Genomic DNA, 21,547 nt, shown 5'->3' on the forward strand with positions numbered 1-21,547 from the left:
GGAGGAAAGTAGTGGGTACTAGGGCTGGGATAGCTTACAAAAATCTTGTTTCAATCTGTCAGGTGGGAGAAATTGTTTTAATGTCTTTTTATACCAAGATCGAGCCTTCTGGGTCTCAGCTTCCTACTGAAAGTCCATTTGAAGAAAGGTTTTGAAATAGAAGATATTTCTGTATCTTTTTATGTGCATATTTTTTTCTTCAGGACCGACTTTTGCAGCTGTGCCTTGTCTGTCTGGAAGATTCCAGGGTGCTCTAGTCCTTTACCGGGCAGATCGCTATCCTGAGGATATGCTTGGTCCCATTACTTTCATTTGGAAACCCAAGGATGGGTCTGATATTACTTCTGAAATGAGACAGTTGTGGATCTGGACACATCCATCCCTTAAGCAGGTATATCTAATTCTATTTCTTAATAGTTGAACTTTAGGCTCTTTGTCTCTCTCTGGAATCTTCACTTCAGGAAATCTGAAATGCAATAATTTTCTGATGGATTTGCGAAAACTGAGTGCGGTATATGGACACAAAGAAGGAAAACAATTTCTAGCTGCTTCTTGCATCCTGTAAGACACAGACCTTAAATTTTCTTTCTATAATGTTTTTTAATTTAGTTTACATTAATGGGATTTAATAAGTAACTTTTTGAAGCAGCTTTATTTCGCTATTTGATAGCCCATGGGGCTCCAGCTCTCTTTCCTCCCTCCCTAACCATGCGCCCCCTGTTATTTTTCGTAAAATCACAGAAAGGTCACGGGGCCCATGAATTTTTGTTCATTGCCCATGACTTGTCCCTGACTTTACTAAAAATAACCGTGACAAAATCTTAATCATTGGTGTTACGTTAAATTTGTGATTTGATTGCTGAATGTGCTCATGAAATAATTTGACCAACTGTTAATCTCAAGTTGTTCTCTCCCTTTTAGTTAACCAATTGTAATTTGTATTATTGATAACTCCTTGGTTTGACTAATTTGATTTACATTGTAATTTTCAATTTAATTTTCATATTGTATAGCACTTTTAGAGAAGTATAATAAATTAACCTCATAGTTGGTTTGTATGTATGTCTTTTATTTAACAGCAAACACAAGTTGCTTTTCTTTGAAGTGGCAGCAAGGTTAAAAACAACCTTAATTAAATTGCTTAACTAATTTCTAAAGTCATTTGACTCAGGTCCTGAAAACTCTATTATTACTGCAGCACTAATAAAAAAAAAAACAACCTATGTATAAATGTTGCTGATCTTGCACAAAAACCATGTATTTGTTTGCCTAAATTCTTACAAGAATTATTTTCTCTATTCCCTCTGGCTTGTTGCAGCGTCTCCTAATGCAATTATTAGTTAGTTGTATGCTTGAAGTACAGTGATGACTAACTTTTTTTTTTCTAGTAACAAGCTGAGCTTGGAACATCTTTATTGTAGGTTTAGTATCCTGGCATTTAACTACGTAACTTAAAATTCTGTAATTAGCACACACTGTGTCCAAAAAGTCATTGGATCAGGGGACTGGATCCTGGATTTTTCCCCTTCCAAAGGAGTGTTCTAATCACCAGTCTACAGAGTTGTTCTCATGCTTTCACTCTTTCTGTTCTAGTGAGTCATTCTTTATTTATCCAGACTAAAATGGCTTCAACAAGAGAGACTGAGGGAGTCCTTCATCAGACTATCACACAGCCCAGTGGTTAGGGCACTCAACTTAATGCTGGTAGATCCCAGTTCAGATTCCTTTCCTCCCCTCAGATGGAGAGGATTCTTGATCTGGGGGGTCTCCCAAGTCGGTACCCATATCCAGTGGTTCATGCACCCCTGGACGTACAAAGAGGTATTCCAAGAGTACATCAACTTATCTAGATATTTATCCAGTTTACAACAGGCTACATAAAAAGCACTAGTAAAGTCAGTACAAACTAAAATTTCATACAGACCGTGCCTTGTTTATGCTGCTCTGTATGCTATATACTGAAATGTAAGTACAATATTAATACTACAATCGATTTACTTTATAATTATATGGTAAAAATGAGGAAGTAAGCACATTTTCTGTAATAGTGTGCTGTGACAATTTTTTGTATATTTTTTTGTCTGATTTTTGTAAGCAAGTAATTTTTAAGTGAGGTGAAACTTGGCAGTACACAAGACAAATCACACTCCAGAAAGGGGTATTATAATCTGGAAAGGTTGAAAGCCACTGCCCTAATCACTGGGCTCAACATTTTGAGGGAGATTGTCTTCCTTCTTGCCCCTGCCCGGTGTTTTATGTAAGCTTCTCTACAGCAGCCCGATCCAGTAGGTGAGGTCTGAACGCGCTTCCAGATCAAGCCCCACAGGCAAGTTAGATAGAAGAACACCTGTATTCTCTCAGTTCTTTCAACATTGCTGTGAGGCTTAAGTATTTGGACACCTGAAGTGGCACTGCAGTGCACATGCTCAGAGGCAGAAACATAGACACCCAAGGAATTTTCACTGCAAAAATATAGGCAACCCCAAGTGAGTTAAGTGCTTACAGGGTTTGGGGGCAGCTGATTCTGTGATTTGGATGTCTAAAGTGGTAGTTAGGTGCCAAAGTACTCTTGTAAATATAGCCCTTATAGGAAGGGAAATCAGCACAACATAATTCTAAAACTGTATCTTAGATTTGTATCTTACAAATAAATTGCTCATTTTGCTAATGCAAACTCAATATTACATTTTTCCTTAGGACATACTGACTGAGCTAAAAGCAGTCTTTCAGTGTTTCGAGCCTGTAGAAACCTGTTCCCCTGAACCAATAGTCACATTGCTTCAAGAAGAAAAACAGACAGCTGTAGCTATGAGTGTTGGCAAGAAAAGGAAGAGGAAAGACAATGAAGGAGAGAAAGCTGTGCCAGTGAAAAAGATTATTGGTGATGGAACCAGGGTTCCCCTTCAGTCATACCGCTGGACATCACAAACTACTGGCATTGTGATCAGGTATGTTTATAGTACCAGAAATTATTAACCTTAGAAATTAGCTAGAAACTCTGATATAAAATCCTGCTGACTAGTGTGCCATTCCTACAAGCTGCATGAATGAACACTTAAAGTTTTACTTTGTATGTAACTTATCTTTTTCAGTGATTTGACGATGGAGATTCTCAGATATCGATTGATTGGCCCACTCTCGCACTGTGTCCTTACAGAGACACTGAAAACTGCTTCTGTCCAAACTGTAAGGAGATCAGCAATTTACGTCTTGTGATGCACAAGCTATACCACTGAATAGTAATACCTACCATATTTCCCCATGTATAAGATGCACCTTTTTTCGAAAAATTTGGGGTCTAAAAACTGGGTGCGTCTTATACAGTGGTACTTACCGGTGATGTACCGTAATACATTTATTTTCAAATTTCGGGCCCCAAAATTAAGGTGCATCTTATACATGGGAGCATCTTATACATGGGGAAATACGGTATAATTCATACTTGGACTTTTTAAGTCCAGAAGGGACCATAAGATTATCTAGTGTGACCTCCTTTATATCACAGATCATTAAATTTCATCTAGTTATTACCTCTATATTGAACCCAATAACTTGTATTTGACTAAAGCATACTTTCCATTAAGGCATCTGATGTGGAGATTCCTGAAGAAATCAAAAGTTAAAAAAAAAAAAAAAGGGCGGGGGGAGAGGGAAACAAAACTTCACTGTTGTGGAGCAAGCTCTCAAATTTTCAGAATAGTGGTGTATTGCAACTTTCATTAGAGGCCCAGGCTGATTTGAGGTTTAGTCTAGCATAATGTAGACTAGTGTTTCTCAACCAGTGGGTCACCACCCACCAGAGGTTGAAAGGCGGTCAAGGGGGTTGTGAGTCACTGAACAATTTTGTTATAATCTGAAGCAAAAAATCTCTCTCCATACACATCAAGGTCAAGTATTCTCTTGAAACACACACACAGGCTTACTGTTTTTACTCTTATTTTTATCGTACTTTTTTATAGTAAGTGTAAGGGGGTCACAAATTTCTGACATGAATAAGAGGTCACCAACCTGAAAAGGTTGAGAAACCTTGTAAACTGTCTTATTAGTTCTTCGGGTTTGGAACGAAGAATTAAACTGGTCATGTTTTTGCAGTAATCTAGGAATTAAACTCCAGTTTAGATGTCAGTAAAAATGGATTTTCCATTCAAAATTTTTGAGTAGGAGTAAAAGCATATTTTGTGAGAATTATCTGATGTACATATACATACAAACACTATAGAAAATTGTGTGAATTTGCACTTACCAAGCACTTCGGGGCCACTTAATCTTCCTCACAGGAAATCATTGTTTTCCAGGAGATGGCAGGTGCAGAAATGGAATTTAACAACTGGTGGGTAGAAAACTGCAAGAATTCTGAGAAGGTGTCTCTTAATCAACGTCAAGAAGCCATCTTTGAGTTGTTGCAAGGTATATAGTAAGGGATTTGAGGAAAAAAACATAACTCTTCAAACTATGTAGTAATGAACATGGTACACAACCAGCGTGTGTAACTTCTGTAGAAAAGTGTCTTTTGCCTTTTATTACAGTGACAGAGAAATGATTTTTTTTTACCTCAGGCAGAAAATATTGCAAAAGGACTTGTGTAGTTAGTGTGGCTTCATTTATCAAAGAAATAGAAGGCTAGAGATAGAATCACTTCAGCTTGTCAAAGACTGGTGGTAACTTAGTCATCATACAAACGAGAAATGTTAGCTACTGCAGGAACGAAGCAAGCTTCACAAGAAGTTGCTCTGGTATTGCAATCCATTTGACTTTCCAAACTGTAAGTATGTAATGCCGAATAATGAAGTGGTGAGGGAGGAGGTAAAAAGAAGTACATTGAGACTAATCTTTTCAATTGCATCATATTGGAGAATACAAACTGACTTTAAATCAAAGCAACATTAATTCTCTTTAAGCCTATAATTCTAGGATATGTAAAATTAATTATTTACTCACATGTTACTTCATTAATTTAGATTTAATATTTCTAAACTAGATATCCCACCTAAAAGCAAGGAAAGAAACAGTTAATTATTCAACCCATGGTGCACCACTTATCAGCTTCCCATTTTCAGTGTCCTTTACCTTCCCACCACCTGCATCTTTATGTATCTCTTCTCTTACACTGTACAACCAGGATTGGGGGCAATGTGACGATGGCATAAATCCAGATTTGCCTCTCCTCTCCTTCCAGCTATGTTGGGTGCAGAACTGGTGCAGATGAGGATCTGGCCCTAGTTCAAAAGTGGTCTCCATCAGAGATGTGGTGGGTGTGCATTTGAAATTTGAAGTCTGCTTAGCAAGTGGAACAAAAACTTGATATTGTCATGACAGAACTTCAGAAAGGAGCATTTTAAAAATATTTCCTCTGGAAAAAGTTGATTGGTATTTTTGTATTTAAAAAAAAAAAAGCATATGGAAAATTCAGTTGTCATCTAAAGAGTTACTATGCCAAAATTGGAGAATATATTCAATCATTAAAGTGTGAGCAGTGATTTCACTTGCAAATCTTGATATAACCTTACCTTTAATATTGCTACTGTTGTCTCCACAATATTGGGTATATATTGGACTACTAATGATTCTTCAGAAATATATATTAAACAGTATGTTGCCTCTCAGGCTTGCAAAGGCACCCTATCCCAAGGCAAAAATATATCAAGTAAAGAATGTGGAGAAGCCTGTTTTGGTCCACTGTTTTTTCCTGTTGGTAATGTCTGTTTCATGGTGATGTGCATTTGTGTATTTTAAAGGGGTAAGCTCTCCGTCAGAAATTCCTGCAGGTACTATACTGGGCCTGACTGTTGGGGATCCTCGAGTGAATTTGCCAAAAAAGAGGTCAAAAGCTATGCCAAATCCAGAAAAATATCAAGGTAAAGTACTTAATTCATATTGTGAGTGTAAAGAAACAAGATAGGGTAAGATCTGATTTATCTCTGCACTTTATTTCTGCCTTTATATATGCCTTCTGCATATTGTATGTTGTCATTCCTTCCTGATGATACTCCAAGTCCAAACCCTTCCTTTTGCTTTTTTTAGGTGCATTTGAGAACAGAAACTGCTTGAAAACTATGTAGCTTTAAGGATAGCAGTTGAAAGGAAGGGACTTGCACCGAAGCTGGTCTTGTGCTCAATGGAAGCCTCTGTCTAACCATACAGATGATCCAGGTTCGAATCCTGGCAAGGCCAACCAGGTGCTACAAGATAAGATATAACACTGTCAGTTTCTGTTCTGCTTTGATCATAATGGCACTGCTTGTATCTGTACAAGAAAAGATCTAGTGTTTCTACTGTAAACTCCCTGTATGCTGAAGGTTAACACTCAACTGCAAAAACTTATTACTTGAGAAAGGAGAGCTAATGAAGTCAGACAGGAAAAACACTAGGCACACTTGATACTCTAATGTGTATGTGTCGTCAGTAATTTATTACAATGATGACGTTGTAGTCCAGTGTAGCCTAGTCTGAGTATCTCAAAGTGCATGCAGTAGCATACAATGGGAACTACATAAGTATAGTACTATGTAGGCATTTCAAATTAAGTAATAATAAAATATTGCCATGGCCTTTCTGTCTACTAAGGGAAACGTAGCAGTAAACTAACTAATAGCAGAGAATAGGAAAGATATAAGGATTCAGAGACTTGGAAATCGTTTTCTTTTTTTGATGGACTTCCTCCAGAATATTGCTTAAAACAATTTTCCCTTCCAGTCACTTATTCCATCCACACAACTTCCATGGAAAATTCAGTCTTCATCTGGATCTTCTTAGGGCTCTACAAAGCTCCCCTTCCTACCTATATGTCTTTTTTTCATTCCATAAGCCTTCTTTCTGTATCCTCCTTCCATTCTATCTCGTGTGCCTGGAACAGTCTACCTCATGAACCAGTTTGTCCACCTTTTCATTCAAGTCCCTCTTTGATAAATTGCTGTATCCCCGACCCTTACTATATAAAAAAGGTGAAACCAACTCAGCTATAACCCAATATGGATCAGTTATCAAGAAATTGGTTTGAAGGGGCAAGGGATTTAGTTGTTCTGAGTGTCCACTCATCACCATGTCTGTCACCAGGAATAAGCCTGGTATCTTGCTAACAGTGTCTGAGAAAGTGCTTGCCAGATGGCAGGAGCAGTGGGGCACAGTTCAACTGCTGAAGAGAAGTTCATCAGTTAGAGTAAGGGAGACTAGAACTAGAGCCCTCCCCTGCTGAGGATGAAGAATCAGGGTCCAGCAGTAATATAAAGAGTCAAGGAGCACTTCCTGCCTCCACAGATTGGAAAGGAGGCAGAAGAAAGGCAACTAGCCCTTTCATCTCCCTGGTAAGAGAGCCAGAAACAGCCCTCCAAGACCTGCCTGTCAGGACTAGGAAGCCAGGCCAGCCAGTTTGGTTTCCAACTAAAATTTGTCAAAATAGACACATTCCCATGGAACATCTCTGTGTTGACAAATCAGCATTTTCAAGCAGAAACACATTCCCTCAGAAAACTTAGAACCAGCTCTACCTCTAACCTTGTGTCCTCCCCTCCCATCCCACTAACTCTAACCTTCTGTGCCGTCATTTCCTCTTCCTTCCAGGCCAGGAACTCGGAATCTATTCCCTTGTCTCCCCCTATTAAGGTTCTCGATTACCCTTCCCATTTGGCCAGGGATTCTGTGGTCCCTTGATGCCTCTCCTCAGCATCCAGAAGCACCCAGTGGAATTGTGATATTAGAGGCCAATCCCTGGTTTTAGTGTAAATTAGAGTTTCCAGTTGTCACCACAGTCAGTGACGTTCTTTCCATTGGTACCTATGCTAAAGTTTCAGGAAATGCCATTGATAGCATGCAGTGTGCGAAAGTTATTGTGCTACAGGCCGAGAGATGCCATAGAGTTGTGCTAGGCTTTGTTTCACTTGGCCAGTTATTTATTATTGCCTTCCAAACTCCATGCACGTCCTTAATGCTGTATAATTTGACTGTATATGTAACTCCAATTTAATTTTAATAGAAGCCCTACAAAAACATAACTTCTAAATGCACATATGTAAAAAATATAACTCAATGGCACTTTTTCTTTTTTTAAGTACTTCAGTTTAATGGTCCATTTAAATTTAAAAAAAAAACAAAACAAAACAAAAAAAAACCTCTTTTAAAGTCCTTAATATATTTTAACCTGAGACCATATTGGTTTGGATAAATACACACACTAAAAAGTGCATTTGCTAACAGATCTCTAATGTCTGATTGTAAATTTGAATTCCCTTAAATAACTGGCTCCATGCTTGTTACCCGACAGGGCTTTACCACCATTTTTGAAAGGTAATTTAGGATTATGTATAGGTAAAATATAATTCTGAAAAATACATTTAAAGAAATAGTAGTAGTAATGGTTTTGAGACAAAGCAGCAACTCTGAAGTTTAAGTGGCTGAGTTGAATGCCTTTCTGAGGAGCAAAAGAAGATGACTCCCAACATCTTTAATTCAGCAGGGCATTTCTCTACTAGCTCCCCAGCTGTGAACATGGGAACCTCTTTTTTACTAACCTGAGTCAAAGGCAAAACATCACTTCCTCTAGTTGGCTTGTCACAAAACTCATTTATATAAACATTTAGATTCCCCTTAGTCCATTGAAAACAGGAGCATGTGCCAGAAATGTAAAAGAATTACTGCCCTTCTCCACCCTATTAATTGTAGAGAAGCCTTCGTAGGTAGGGGCACACCAGTGACAATCTTCGGTGATCATACGATTGCTGCCACCTGTGAAGTCTCCTTCAGTGGAGCATTCTGCAGACATAGTAGGTGAGCGGCAAACACCACCAATTTGGTTGACTTTACTGTACCCTCTATACATGTGCACATCATACATCATTTGAAAGCTTATTATGTCTGCTTTAAGATGAAGTATGATGTGTAGTTAAGGTGCTATTACCATAGAAACAGAGATGAAACAATAACACCATCAACACATTAAAATGACCACTTTGAAATATTTGCAATCGGTTCTGTTAATGTAATTATGCATTATTTCAAGACTTAAAAGTGGATTTCTTTGGCCTCAAAACCTCAAGACAATCTAAAGGGTAAAACAAAATCTAATAAATTTTGTACAGGTATTGTTGAAATATAATAGCACTGGTAACATTTCTTATCCTTTTGTTGATCCTTATGATCTGTCAAGTGTGTAGGCTACCACAGTCGTCTTTGCCTTGGCATGCACACAGTTCTGTACAGGGAAGATTGTTCTGACGATAGATACAGTGGATTATACAGCAACCCCTACAGGTATAGACACTAATAAAGTATTGTAGAAGCTCAGATATAATTGAAATTAGTTCAGAAGCCACTTTTTTTTTTCTATCTATGGTGATAGAATATCTGGTTTACCTACATACAAAGACATCCAAATGTTTGTTTTCAAAGATGCTCTTTTGATTTGCGCTTCAAAACTATCCTTATATGGTGGGAGTTTGGACAGTGAGTTGTCCTCTTTGATGGCTAGATTGAGGCACAAGCAATTCAGGTCTCTGTGGGTCTACTTTTCTTTCATGCTTGGCTCATCATACAGCACTGCTACCAACTTCCTTGCTGCAGAAATTTGTGGCTTGTCTGGTGCACTCTCCCAATTTGAGAGGATCTCTGAAGCAGTAAGTTCCCTTTGTTTTGATATTTAACATGGATTTTTTTTACCTATACTAAATAGGGAAGACAGTCACTTCCTGTTAGTGTGTACAGCAGGAAGTATGTTACAGAAGTCAGGAGTGAATGTATCACAAATTGCATGCACAGATACAAACAAGAAACTCTTGTCAGTTGTGTTGGTAAAGATGCCTTTTTCAATCCACATGTTATCTCTGTGTTCTGTGTTTGGAAAGTACTGAACAGCAAGGATCAAAATATTTGTTCAGGTGACCCAATTATTATGGTTCCTTTGACACAGAGGGTATGTCTACACACCAGCTAGACACCCGTGGCTGGCCTATGCTAACCAACTCAGGTTGCGGGACTTGAATGTGGGGCTGTTTCATTGCTGCGTAGACTTCTGGGCTGTGGGACCCTGTGGGGTGGGAGGGTCCTAGAGCTCAGGCTTCAGCCCAAAGCTGGAAGTCTACACAGCAATGAAACAGCCCTACAGTCTGAGCCCCACGAGCCTGAGTCAGCTGGCACTGGCCAGCTCTGGGTTTTTCTTTGCTGTGTAGACATAATCCAAGTGATCCAAAAGCTATATTGGCACATACAGCATGTAGAAGCATCCTTGTGTCCACTTCTTTTTGAGTACTGTCCAAGTCTTGGGCTTCTTCAGCACCTCTGCTGGTGATGGACTTTATTACTTCACCATTGGAAAAGCCTCCAGCAAGAAGGAGTGTTTGTGTTGGGTGTTAATCTATACTCCTCAAGTGCATTTTGAACCATATATTCACAAGTGACTGCCTGTTGGATGCCACATTCAAAAACATTTTCCATGGATGTACTCCAATCACCTGGTATTTCTTGCATCCAACTTTTGATCCTCTCCAGCGCTGTCTCTTGGTGGTTTTCATGGAGTTACTATAGTCATATCTGTCAAACATTTGAATTACAGAATTAGCTTTGTCAAATCCTTTTAGGACCTGCCTCAAGTACTCAGCAGCCAGTTCATCGAATGTGTGGAATTTGTCTCCAGTCATCATTTATATGACAGCCGTGGCATTTCTGATGTACACTCTCGTGTCTTTGTTGCATGCTTCTAGGTCATGGATTCTTTCAGCTTGAGCTTCCAGTTGATGCCCTAATTCACCTTTCTCTGTTCTTCTCATTGTTCCATCATCACTTGGTTGGTAAGAGCTGTAACATGCTCTTCATTCCTCTTCAGTGCAGAGGCAAGGACCTGTTTGTGGACTTTGTCTTCACTACTTCTTGTTAGGCCATTTCTCGTAGCTTTTGCATATTCATATTATGAAGCTGTGTACTGTCATCTCTAACACTATACTGACCTGTGACCTGAATTAAAAAGCTAGTTTCTAGAATATTTCAAAGGCTTGTACTGCATTTATAGGCAATTACAAACTAAAACCTCCTTCAAGGCAGACAAGATGCTACATTGTGTGTACAAAAGCTTATACATTGAGAAGCTCTACATTAGGAATTCACATACATTTGTATCTGTTCACTATACAGTACAAACCGTGCACATGCAATCTATTATTACTGGTGCAAACCTTCAATGAGAGACTGATCTGGTGAGCAAATTTCAATTGAAAACTATAAAACTTGTGAGGTACTTTTCACATTGCATATTCTTAATTGTCAAACATTTCATGCTAGAATAATGCAGAATGTTGATTTTTGCCACATGCTAAACAACTTCTTCATTTCTGGAAAAAAATACCCCTGCAAACCAAAAAAAAAAAAATCTTTTGGTATGTTATATCGCTTTGACCAATAAACACCACATTTTGGTGATGAAAGTAATGAAAACAGTAAAAACTGTAGTTACAGTCACATTTGCTGTATTTCTAGAACAGTGTAAAAATGAAACTTTCTTATTTTGGGTACCATTGTTTCATGTTGCCTACCATCTTATGGCACCACTTGACAGCACCACATCATAACTCGTCTAAATGTACATAAAATGAACTTTTGGATGATATGTGATGTAGGCGTGTGCAGGGTGAAGACATTAAATTCCCAAAACATGGCCCCTTTTGGAGAATTGCTGCATGCCTGTATGTGCCTCACACCAGTGGGCAGCAGGGGATGGCCTGTTACAGAAATGTGTTTCTTCCCATCTCAACAGGAGCAACCAATGAAAGAAGCCATAATTCCATTATAATTTTATTACCAGTGATGCAGTGAGCCCTTTTCAACCAGCCCCACTGTGGAACATCCTGTGCTAAAGATGCTTTTAGTGTTCCCACAGCAACATTCATAATTTGGAGCATGTAGTACTTTTAAACATTTTTCCTTGTAGGACTTTGCAGTGCTGAGTATAAAGCTATGGTCTCTTAATATCTGTCAAAGTCATGCATGCCCCTGGATCATCATACAAATCGTAGAACACATTGGCTCTTATCTATCTGTGTTTGAGTCCAGATCTTTATATTACTAGCCAGACATTTTAACTTTTTGAATTTGACAAACCCTTCCTTGTTTAAGAAATATGATCATATTGATTTGTGCTAATTTTGGGACTTGGTGTCACCTTAGCAGTAAGGAAACAGTTGCTTTACTTGTCGATTGTGTTTTATCTTCTTGGAAACTCCAGCCCCAATGGAGTAGGTATTTATAAGTTTTTGAAATGGTATCCTAACAGATGTCATGCATACTTTAGTTTTTCATCCTCTAACTTTGTATAAAGATCTTATTCACGTTTTTAGCAAGCCTTTGAATTCATAGAGACTCTACAATCTCTCCAAGGTAAACAGTTTAGAAAAGTAGCATTTCTTGTCTTAGCCTTTATTCGTGGATTCATGTGTTGTGTTATAAAGTGGGTGTGGTACGTCAGTTCATTTATTCTTCAAGAAAGTGTCTTTCAAATAGCTCTTGAGTATTTCTCTCCTGTAGGTAATAACGTGAACACATTAAGGATAACTTGATCCTTTCAAAACTTCCTGTGTTTAGATACTTTCCTTCCTGTAGTGGTCATTTCTGCTACCATTCTAATAAAAGGAGAGGACCAAAGGGGTGATCCCCAAAGGTATGGATTCCAGGGAACTACAAGCTTGTTGAGTGAGTTCTTTCATCTACCTCGTTAAATGGATCCCATCTTTCCTTTTAAAATTCTTTTATTTCTAACAGCAGCAATTATTGCCCTGTAGTAAATACTGAAGATAGCCTCAGGATGCAGTACCTTTACCCATTGCCAGCCCTAAATCTACTGGCTTATCATCCATGCTTGCCCAAGAAACAAAACTGCTCACCAGGTTGCTCTTGAAACTTGGCTTTCTGTGAAGTACAACAACCTGAGCCCATTCTAAAGGTTCTGATTTGACTGAAATGTGTTGTATTCTGCACATACATTTTACCACTTTTGAACTTTTGGCCCCCTAGTAAAATGTCCAATTCCCTCCCCTCCCCCCCTTCACTTGTTTCCTTTGCTGGACTGACTTTGGCTAGCACCACAATTCTTTGTATTAAATTCAGTTTTATGATATAATCTCACACACCAATAAAAATGCTAATTATATTAGAGGAAATCATTTTTTCTGTATCTCCCTCATGTTTATCAATCTGTACATTTTGGGTTTGACTACTGACTTTCTTGGGACAGGGACTATGTCTTCTGTTCTTATATAGTTTAGTGCACACTGCTGAGATTTCAAATGGGATTTTCCAGGGGACCAAATGGGATTTAGGGGCCAGGTGCCATTGAACTAAATGCACACAGTGCTTTACAAGAACATGGTCCCTTCCTCAGTGATTTTTACAAACTCAAACAAAACAGCAAGGGATAGCCCTTCAGGAGGGGGTGGGTGTAAAGAGGTCATTGCTGAGGAGATTTGGGTTTGGGATGTTTGGCAGACAAATGGGATTCTTCTAAACATAGGGAGCAATGAGAGTCTGCACAAAGACAAGAGCAGAAAGAGGTATCGGGCATAGAGAAGAAGGCTGGAAGACATGTATGGGGAGAGAAGAGGGAATTAAAACTACAGACATAGCAGCAGTGATGGCTCCTTTAAATTCAGCGGTGATAGCTCTTTAACTTCTTGCAATAGAATATAGAAAGTAGTGAAGGGTTTCAAGGATGGGGCATGGATGTAAATGTTTGAGCTATGATGCCTTTAACTGAGCAGTTAAAGAGGAGAAGCCAAAGAGGAGAAAGCAAAGGAGTGAGCTAGGACACATTTTGATAATATGTAGAGAGAAGCAGATTATAGAGAGACCGGGTGTGAGAGAAAGATGAGTCTGCTTATCTTTGTATTCACTGTTGTTGTAGCCGTGTCAGTCCCAGGATATTAGAGAGATAAGGTGGGTGAGGTAATATCTTTTATTGGACCAACCTCTGTTGGTGAAAGGAACAAGATTTCTGGCTTATTACAACAGTGTAACTCACCATCCCCCCTTTTTGTCCTAATGGGATGCTAACGGGCTACTTCACTTGAATGGTCCCTTAGAATATGTGCTAATGACTTATGCTAAACTATCTGTTCAACATAGCTGCTTATCTTTGTGTCATTTTTATGTGCTCATAGTTGAATACCATTCCTATTTCAGCATCGGCATAGATGGAAGAAATAAATTAATCTGTTGAAATTATTTGAAAAAAGCATTTTCTCAAATCCCTGTGGATATTAGCGTTTTACAACCGGCCTTTATTTTGCTAGAGATTGATGTAAAAGATCCAGATTCAGAACATAATCCTCTAGATCTATGCTCTCAAGTTTAAGGGATCTTAACTTCTGGAAGATCTAATAATTATTTTTGTGTCTGCCGAACTGCAGGAGTGCTTTGGAGGTGTCATCTTGATAGCTCTATAGGTATATAAGGGACACTGTCAAGTTGAAAAAAGATCAACTGTATTGAGATCATCTTGTTTTTGTAGGGTAATACATGGCAACTTGTGCACCAGTATTATGTATTTAATAATAATAGCAGCATTTGTACAGTGCTTTTCCTCCATAAATCTCAAAGTGCTTTAGAAAAGAGCATAAACATTATCCCCATTTTGCAGATGAGAGTAACTGAGCCATAGAAAAGCTGAATGAGTTGCCTAAGGTGTCACAATAAGTCAATGATAGGGCTAAAAATACTGTTTTTCTGGTGGTACCCACAACTGTCTAGACACTACAAACCTGGAAAAGGCACAGTCCCTGCTTCTAAAAGCTCTAAGAAGATAAACAGACTGAAGGGAGCATGAGAACAGCAAATTAAGTGATTAGGTGGTGTTAGACTAGGTACTGATAATATTTTTATAATGCATTTTAAAATTATCAAGATCATCCCCAGTTATCCTGCAAGTTTGTTGACATGAGAGTGTAGCTTCTCTGCTGACTTCCCAAACCCAGTAAATTTCAACCTTCTTCACTTAATGGATGGTTCCACAAATTATAGAGAACAATAGGTTGTGTACTACAGATCTGTAGCGTTTTTTGTCAAACTTGGCAACATATACTTACTAATTTATGCTATGAAACTACTTTTGATGAGACCACTCGTTCAATTCTCTAAAATAATTTCTCAGACATAAACCACAAACAGATTTTTAAATCAACAGTATAACTAATATGCTTAAGGCTTGTCTATACAAGGATGAAAGTTCGTTCGAATTAACTAAAGGTGTGAATTTAAAGCGGATTAGTTAAACCACATTAAACCCCTACGTGGACGTATTCAGAATTAAAGTGGCTTTAAGACTTGTCTGTGTGGCCGCACAGTTTGAACTGCAGGGCTGTGAATTGCTGCACACACCAAAGCGCTGCGCTGTAATTGCCCCACATGGATGTTGTTGGCATGAACTAAAAGGTACCTGAGTTCTTTTGGAGCTTTGATTTTTCATATTAAGGGCTTTAATATATCCATTTCCATAGCTATAGTCTGTCCACTTACTTTGCTCACATTAGTTGTATATTCCCTTTATGTAGCTTATCTAAGTTGAGAAATGTGGTTTTTGTACGAAGGTTCTCTCTCTTACAGATAATGAGAAAGTTAGGCAGCTGCTTCTGGAAGGTGTCCCTGTGGAATGTGCTCACAGCTTTATCTGGGACCAGACTATCTGTAAGAATGTCACTGAAAATAAAATCTCAGAGCAGGTAACTAGCAGCATGCATTACTATAAAGAAACTGTGGGTTAACATCTTACTGCTCCCCTCCTCCCCCCACAATCCATATGGTGATGTTTAAAGATCAACCCTCCTGCAATTCACAAAACAATAACTTCCTAATTTAATAATCTTATGTGTTACTGAGATGAAGAGTCTGTTCTTTAGTTCACTGGAGTTGTCTTATGCAATTATCTTGCACAACCATTACAGTAATTCCAGAGGGGTAGCCGTGTTAGTCTGTATACAGCAAAAACAACAAGAGATCTGTGGCACTTTAAAGACTAACAAATTTAATATTTGCAGACATAAGCTTTCGAGAGACTTCAGCTCTCTTCTTCAGATACAGTAATACAGAAAATAGGTAACATCTTATCCAGAGGCATCTATCACGGCCACAGATCTCTTGTTGTCATTACAGTAATGTATTGTTCGTTACTTAATTTATGCTTTGAAATAAAGTTTTACTGGCTTGTGTTTAGGATAAAATAATTTAATGTCTTTGTCTTTCTAAAAACTGGTGAGAGCCTTACCCTTGCTCTGGTGCCTTTACACTAAAAGCTTCAGATCTGGTTGGGCGAGGTATCCCATGGCACCCAGAAACGAAGGAAGATAGCTGTAAGGATGCCTTGCAAGGATTTGCCTCACAAATCCTAGCAAAGGGGTGATCTGGAGACTGGAGAGTCATGCCTGGAGCGAGGTTGCAATACACAGTGCTGTGGGGTTAGGCTTCCATAACTTAGGCTCTCCAGGGGCTGTGGAACAGCCCAGGATCAGAAGGGCAAAAGAGTAGCTTCAAGTCACATTAGCTGCCACTCCCTCTGCTTGCAAGTTCTGCATTGCTTCTCTTTTTGAAATAGGAAAATATTTGTGACTAATTTCTGTATGAATTGGCATCATATTCCTTTAGATGATCACCTTTGTGTAAACAATCAGTCAAAGCACTTCTAAAGCATGACCCTGTGTAGCCGAATAGAAATAACTGTGTTCAGGCAAAACAGAGTGTGAGAACCATTATGAACTTAGTGACATTCTGCATGCTGCCATGAACTTGAGTGCTAGCTGCTCTGTAGAGTTTTTAAAGCAGAAAGGATGTTTTTGGAAAGGGCTTATGTATACTTTTAGGTCCTTGATCTTTGGAATCAAGGGGTTATAGCAAAAGATGATTGAGAATTCCTGGGTGCCATTTTCATTTTCATTTACGCCACTGGCTGTGAAATCGGTTCTCAGCATTGCTTTAACCAAAGATACTTTTTTCCTTGGAACTGTTGAATCCTAAAAATGATACAGCTCAGCTGTTGCTCAGTATAGTGAGTAACAAACTGTCTGAAAGCAGCTAGTCTGCTATGCAGCAAAATTTTAAATGCTCATGTGAAGAGCCCTTAAATTATGGTACAAAATTTCTCTCCATAATACAAGTTGTCTAGTAGTCTGATTTTCACAATTTGTTTACTAATGGGGTTTCTTCAGAAGTCAGTGTTTCTACTTTACCTTAAGCTTCAGTACCTGCTGTGCAATGCAATAGCGTGGGGCACTGACGTGAAAATCCTGCACTACTTTTTTTTTGAGGGGGAGTGGGGACAAAGCATGCTGAGATTAATATTTCTCCCAGGAACATCCTAAATTTTGTTGTAAGTGAATGATTTTTATCTATAGGTGAAGACAGATTCAAATGCACATAGAATAACCGGTGCAGAATTCTGGTCACCTACTTTACTGCCTATAATAAAGAAATCAGTTTGTGTCTGCAACTGTAATAGCTTATTGAAAAAAGAAACATGACTATTAAATTATTGAGCATTTACTCAACTGCTTTTATCCCATCTCAGGATTTAAATCATATGAGAAGTGAACTATTGGTACCCGGCTCACAGCTTGACTTGGGTCCTCGTGAATCCAAGATTCCTATACTCTTGGTTCAGCAGCCAGGAAAAGTGGCTGGTGAAGATCGACCAGGATGGGGAAGTGGCTGGGATATCTATCTCCCAAAGGGCTGGGGCATGGCTTTCTGGATTCCTTTTGTAAGTGGCTTTCATTACAAATTGCAGGCAAATATGATAAATAAGTTCATTTTCTCTGATACATTCATATTGGGGGAAAACTTGTTCTTGTGCAACCCACTTACAACTACTGGGTCAAAATTCCAGTTTAAAGAGAACAGATGAATGTTGTCATGAAGGTGACACAGTTTGTTTTAAAAAAATAATTAAAACAACCTACCATTGTGTCCACATCCATTTATTGCACCCACCATGGATGTTTGACAGAGCATGAAATGAGGCTTTATCTGGGGGCAGAGTGAGCAGACCAGTGCCGCTTTATAGTTTTTCAGCTTTCGTGTTTCTAAGGTTTAAAAGATAAAAGAAATACAAAATTTTAAGGAAAAAGTTGCGTTCTGAGAGTCTGCAAAGCTTCTTACTTGATACTTAATGCCGTCCTTATAGCCCAGCCCTAGGTCAACCTCACCAGCATGTTGCCAACTGAGAGTTCGTATTGAACACAGGTTGGCAATCTCTAATTTCATGGAACCTGAAACAGGAAAGCAAAGTTTAAATTGTGCTGATTGCTCTTACTTTGCTGTTTGGAACATACAGTTCTTATAATTTAAAGAGAATGGTTTCTTATGCATTTCTGCAGTTCACTTTATAGTTCTGTGCATATGGATAGAACAATTGTGATGGTCTGTTGCAGAGATAATATAACACTCCTTCCAACACTTACAATCAGAATCTGTGAAATCATTCTATAGGTTTGTTGATACCTTTTTGAGAATTAAACCAATAAAGCATAACTAGTATTTCATTCAAATGAGTCTTTAGAATGTGATATCTTTGCTTTAATCACATCTTCAAAACTAAGGTGATAGAAGCTCAATACTCTGAGAGTAGCTCCTAAGGGCTGCGTCAAGATACTTCAGTTAGGAGCCTTAGAGAAATACTAATGTTATTACCTTACAGATATATCGAGGTGCAAGAGTAGGCGGCTTGCAAGAGGGTTTGAAACATTCCGAATATAAAAGAACACCTCACATTCCAAATGATTACCCAGACTGTCCTGCTGGAATCCAATTTGCCAAAGAACTAGAAAACAATCTCCTTGAAAAATTCAAAAGGTGAAGTTAATTTCTCCAAGATAGATATGCCTTAAAATTATATGTTGCTCTGTTCAGTTTCTAGTCTTGTGATTTGTGGTGGGCTTGCTTAGTGTTTTAAATCCCACTATAATAAGAAACAAAAATTCATTTTATGGAAAATGTTAAATGCTCTCCCCTGAATAGGGTGCATGAATAAACTCTGGGAATAAGGTTTTAGTTATGTTCAGAAAAAAGCTATAATACAATTGTGCATAATACAACAGAGTAAACAAAGCCATACGTTTCAAGTTCCATTAGCAACACATGGGAGAAAATCAGTGTCCACCAAGTGGAGAATGATAAAATTGGTGATGAGACATTTTGGTATTACCTACTAAAGAGGGTGCAGGAAACTGTAGAAAGCACAATAATGAAGCTTATTAAAACTCTTGAGTATATTTATTTTCCCAAGTAAATGAATGCTTATATTCTAATTCTTTTACCAAATCTTCAGAGAAAATAACTTCTCAGAGCATACCTAAAAAGCTTTTTCATTTTATTTGAGGTAGACTCACCATTTGTCAGCTAATGTCAAATACCCATGTAATATTGTACGTGTTTGGAAAAGTGGCAGTTATCTTTGATTGTACCTTTGTGCCCAATATGTAGTCTCTCTGTAAAGAGACTTGGTAATTGCTTGCATGTCAGTGCTATTCTCAGAGTGACTATATAGAGTACTCAGGTTCTTTCAGCTTGGCAGAACGACTGTTACCTGAGAATGTGGGACAAGTGGAAGTACTATCTGGGCAAATAAGTGTCAGGTGTTCTGTCTGCTAATGAGGACAATGAGGTTAAGGAGAAGACTGAGTAACATCAGGCACAACAGCTCCAACTAACAAGCAGAACTCCTGCAGTCCAGAACCCTTGCACTCTGGAAGTACTGATACATGGCAGTTTTGTGTGGAAGTCAAATTTCCAGAGATTCAGAATTCCTGCTTAATAAAATTAAAGCGTTAACTGCCCATCTATTTTAAAAAAAGTTGATTAAAATGCAAGGAAAAAAGATGCTTAGTTATTGTTAAACTGGGGCCTGTCACTTAATTTTTTCTAATGATTTGAAAGTTAGCTGGATAGAACATTCTCCTTTTATCCGGTATTTCAGTATTGTAATTTTTTTCTTCGAGTGCTTGCTCATGTCAATTCCAAGTAGGTGCACGCACACTGCATGCACAGTTTGCCAGAAAGTTTTCCCTCAGAAGTACCTGCGGGGTCAGCTCTGGTGCTCTTTGGAGTTGTGCCACTCTGGTGCTCTATATAGGGGCCTGCCAACCCTCCTCCTCAGTTCCTTCTTACCGCCCGTGATGGTCGCTGGAACTGCTGCTCTTCCCTAGCAAGTGCTTCCCTCGTATCTGTGTTCTTTCCAAGTACCTGTAAGTAGTTCTGTAGTTCATTTAGTTAGCTGTAGATAATTAGTGCAGTAGAGCAAGTGCCTGCTTATTGGGTCGTTACCCGTCCCTGCAGGGATGGGGAGGTTATCCCTGGCTTTAAGCCCTGTGCGTCCTCCTTGAAACCTATGTCAAGGGACGATTCAGACATGGGCTGTCTCAGCTGCCTCAGGGAGTCTCATTTAAAAGACAAGTGTAAGCTCTGCAGAGGTTTCAAGCCTAGGACCCAAATGGAGCTCAGTCAGCACTTGAAGTTCCTGCTTATGGAAGCCGCTTTTCGACCTGCAGACCAGAGAGCAGGCTTATCAGTGTCAGTGAGCAGTGCTCCGGCCTCGGAGTGTCATCAGGTGTGACAAGGAGACTGAGCTCCAGGCTTCAGGACTGCCTCAGGAGATGCAAAACACCATATAAGACCACCTCTTTGAGGGTTCTGCCCTTTTTTCCTCTCAGACAATAAACTGCATAGTCTGAAGGACTCATGAGCCACCCTAAAGTCCTTAGGGCTCCACATACCAGCACCTCAAAGGAGACCTTTTAGACCAATACTCTTGCCCTGCTTCTACCAGGGCTTATCCAGGTGGGGGACACAGTGCCGAGGGGTCAGAAACAATAATAGATGTAGGCCCCAAAATCTCCCCTCCAACAGGAGCTCCGGCTGCCCAAGACAGTCCTCGGGGAAACAAGCAGAACTTTTGAGGGCGTGCCCAAGGACAGCGTAGCATTCAGTTTCCCAGATTCTCCCCTTTTTTTTTTTTTGCATTGTCTATCCCATTTTCACAACACATGGTCCCGAATTACCTCAGATAAGTGTGTCCTCCGCACTTCTTGAAACTGGGATATTTTCTCCAGTTTATTTCACACCCGCCTTCCCATCCTCCTTCCCCTTCCCTGTCCCTCTTCAGGGATCCCTCTCATGAGCAACTCCTGCAAAAGGAGGTTCAGGAAGTTGGAGCAGTGGAAGAGGTCCCTCAAGATCTCAGGGGGATGAGGTTTTACTCCCAGTATTTCCTAATCCCGAAGACCAAAGGAGGACTCTGCCCTATCCTCGACCTCTGGAACCTCAACAAATACTTGAAGAAGTTGAGATTTCGAAAGGATAATCGAGGTCAGGGTAACCATTCTCTGCATCTGGGCAATTGGTACGCCACCCTCAACTTGAAGGACGTGTATTTCCACTTTGCCATCTTTCCAGGCCACAGGAAATTCCTTTGTGTTGTTGTGGGTCAAACACATTACCAATTCACTGTTCTACCCTTTGGACTCTCAGCGGCTTCCCGCGTTTTCCTCAAGTGTATGGCGGTGGTAGTGGCATTCCTGAGGAAGAGAGGTCTACA

At 39.3% G+C, this 21,547-nt stretch overlaps 1 protein-coding gene across 2 annotated transcripts in view; it reads left to right on the top strand.

Annotated features, from left to right (window-relative positions):
• The window catches only part of POP1 (POP1 homolog, ribonuclease P/MRP subunit), a 34,795-nt gene that overhangs the window by 7,874 nt on the left and 5,374 nt on the right, over positions 1-21,547 (top strand). For both annotated transcript variants that reach the window (XM_067537062.1, XM_067537072.1), the window contains exons 7-14: positions 204-391; positions 2,698-2,948; positions 3,093-3,186; positions 4,296-4,407; positions 5,736-5,855; positions 15,571-15,686; positions 17,525-17,716; positions 18,653-18,807. In XM_067537062.1, coding sequence (XP_067393163.1) covers positions 204-391; positions 2,698-2,948; positions 3,093-3,186; positions 4,296-4,407; positions 5,736-5,855; positions 15,571-15,686; positions 17,525-17,716; positions 18,653-18,807 — 1,228 coding nt within the window. The remainder of the gene's footprint in view (positions 1-203; positions 392-2,697; positions 2,949-3,092; positions 3,187-4,295; positions 4,408-5,735; positions 5,856-15,570; positions 15,687-17,524; positions 17,717-18,652; positions 18,808-21,547) is intronic.

This window comes from Emydura macquarii, unplaced genomic scaffold, assembly GCF_026122565.2.
Source record: "Emydura macquarii macquarii isolate MOO-44397 ecotype Brisbane River unplaced genomic scaffold, CSIRO-AGI_Emac_v2 contig_383, whole genome shotgun sequence".
Lineage (NCBI taxonomy): Eukaryota > Metazoa > Chordata > Testudines > Chelidae > Emydura > Emydura macquarii.